General features: G+C 59.4%; 2 protein-coding genes across 3 annotated transcripts in view; one reads left to right on the forward strand and one right to left on the reverse strand.

The window, feature by feature from the left end:
• KLC4 (kinesin light chain 4) overlaps nucleotides 1-516 on the reverse strand; it is a 22664-nt gene extending 22148 nt beyond the window's left edge. For both annotated transcript variants that reach the window (XM_009320226.1, XM_009320225.1), the window contains exon 1: nucleotides 359-516. The gene's annotated coding sequence lies outside the window, so the exon portion shown is untranslated. The remainder of the gene's footprint in view (nucleotides 1-358) is intronic.
• A 386-nt stretch (nucleotides 517-902) lies between these two features.
• MRPL2 (mitochondrial ribosomal protein L2) overlaps nucleotides 903-1760 on the forward strand; it is a 5100-nt gene continuing 4242 nt past the window's right edge. The window contains exon 1 of the mRNA XM_009320229.1: nucleotides 903-971. Coding sequence (XP_009318504.1) covers nucleotides 903-971 — 69 coding nt within the window. The remainder of the gene's footprint in view (nucleotides 972-1760) is intronic.

Here is a 1760-nt window from a genome sequence, read left to right on the forward strand (position 1 = left end):
AATGGGAAGAAGGTTTAGGGGGAAAACAAGGCTCGGAAAGTTTGAGAGCCATTGCTGTATGCTAGGAGCTGACTCCGTCATCGCTTCTCTGGCTTTGTCTGGCAGCAGGAGGCACGCCCGCTGCGTATCCTTGGGACAAGCAAGCCAGAGAAACCCCCTCATCCCTCCTCGGTATCACCACAGAGAAATTCTGTGCCCACCTGGCTAACTGCAAGCTTCCCAAGGAGAAAAGTTTTCATCAGCTCTGCCCGAAATTGCACTTCAAAGCGGTCCTTTGTTACAGAACGGCTGGGCACCCTGCCCGTCTCAGTCACCAGATAGGAATCCTCCCCCACCCCACACCACAGAGGAGCGGTACCTGGCTGCCTGCAGCAGCTTGTCCAGCGTTGGCACTCCCGGAGGCCCCAGTGCCGCGGAGAAGCGCAGGCCGCAGCGATGCACGGCTCCCACAGCGTCTGCCGCGCTGCCCTCCGGTTCTAGCAGAAGTGCAGGCACCAGGCGCTCGGCAGCCAACCACACTGCAGCAGGGGGAGGGGAGGAGATGCAGCCAGGCTTCAGAAACAGGACAGTCAGACGCTCTCCTGGGAGCGCAGAAAGTGCCACGCACACCAAGCCCAGGGCTCCCTCCTCGGGGACCAACGGGAGCACCAAGGAGCAGAGCAGAGCCCCCAAGCTGCTGCCACCGCACACTGCCAAAGGGGGTCTACCCACCATCGGGCTCCTGCTCAGACGGCCAAAGTCACCCCTGCCCTACACCCAGCTAGATCTGCTCCATCCTACGCTCGAGCTTGTGGCAAAAGGTTTTACGTCCTGTTTGGTATCACCCTCACCTACGTCCCCACTGCTGACCCCATCCCAGGCCCTAAAGCCAAGCAGGTGGAGCTGCAGAGAACCCTCCAGCTATGCGATTGCTATTGCTGTGCCCACAGAAATGGCCAGACACAGGACAAGATCGCTGGGAGTCCTACCGTGTCAGCACTGCGCAGTGCAGAGCTGGGCCAGGCACCGCCTGGAAGCATTTGTTTGATCTCTAGACGCTTTACGCAGAGAGAGGACAAACGCCACAGCATCACACCCAACATAGCCAGTGGATCGTTGCTACAACCGTCCCGTCCACGGTAACACACAACCTTCACAGTGCTCTCTACAGTGTTTCGTGAGCCTCTGGAGGCGTGCTGTCCCCAACTGCCTACATCTGCCCAAGCCAGCGCTTCATCGGGATTCCTGTCTCTCCCCACAGCTTCCCCCAGAGGGGAAAGGGCTTCAGGCGTCCCAGGAGGGAGCCCAGCCACGTTGACACGCAGGGTCTCTCTGGCCTCATCTCACAACACACACTTCTTCTCTAAAGCATCTTACCGTTCTCCCTTCCCTAGTTCTGGAGGGCAAACCTGGCTGGCTACGGGGTACACACGGCTACAGCACGGTTAAAAAAAAAAATTCATGCGAGTTACATAGCAGGAGTGCAAACACGTATTATTTATCTTACACTGAAAGCCATTCCTGGCAGTGAACACAAAGCCTAATTATAGAGCAGTGAATCCCGCAGCCTGTGCGCACAGCGCTCTGGAAACAGCCATGACCGGGACTTCAGGCTGCCCTACCGTTGTCATAAACAGCCGCCTCCCTCGGGGGCTCCCGGCCTCTGCCAGCCGTCCCTGCGCGGCAGGCAAGAGCACAGGCAGCAAGGCAGCTGGCCCTGCCTGCAGGGAGGCCGGGAGCACCGGGGCCCGGGGACCCGGTGCTGCCCGAGGAGGGCGGGA

This window comes from Pygoscelis adeliae, unplaced genomic scaffold, assembly GCF_000699105.1.
Source record: "Pygoscelis adeliae isolate BGI_AS28 unplaced genomic scaffold, ASM69910v1 Scaffold673, whole genome shotgun sequence".
Classification (NCBI taxonomy): Eukaryota; Metazoa; Chordata; class Aves; order Sphenisciformes; family Spheniscidae; genus Pygoscelis; species Pygoscelis adeliae.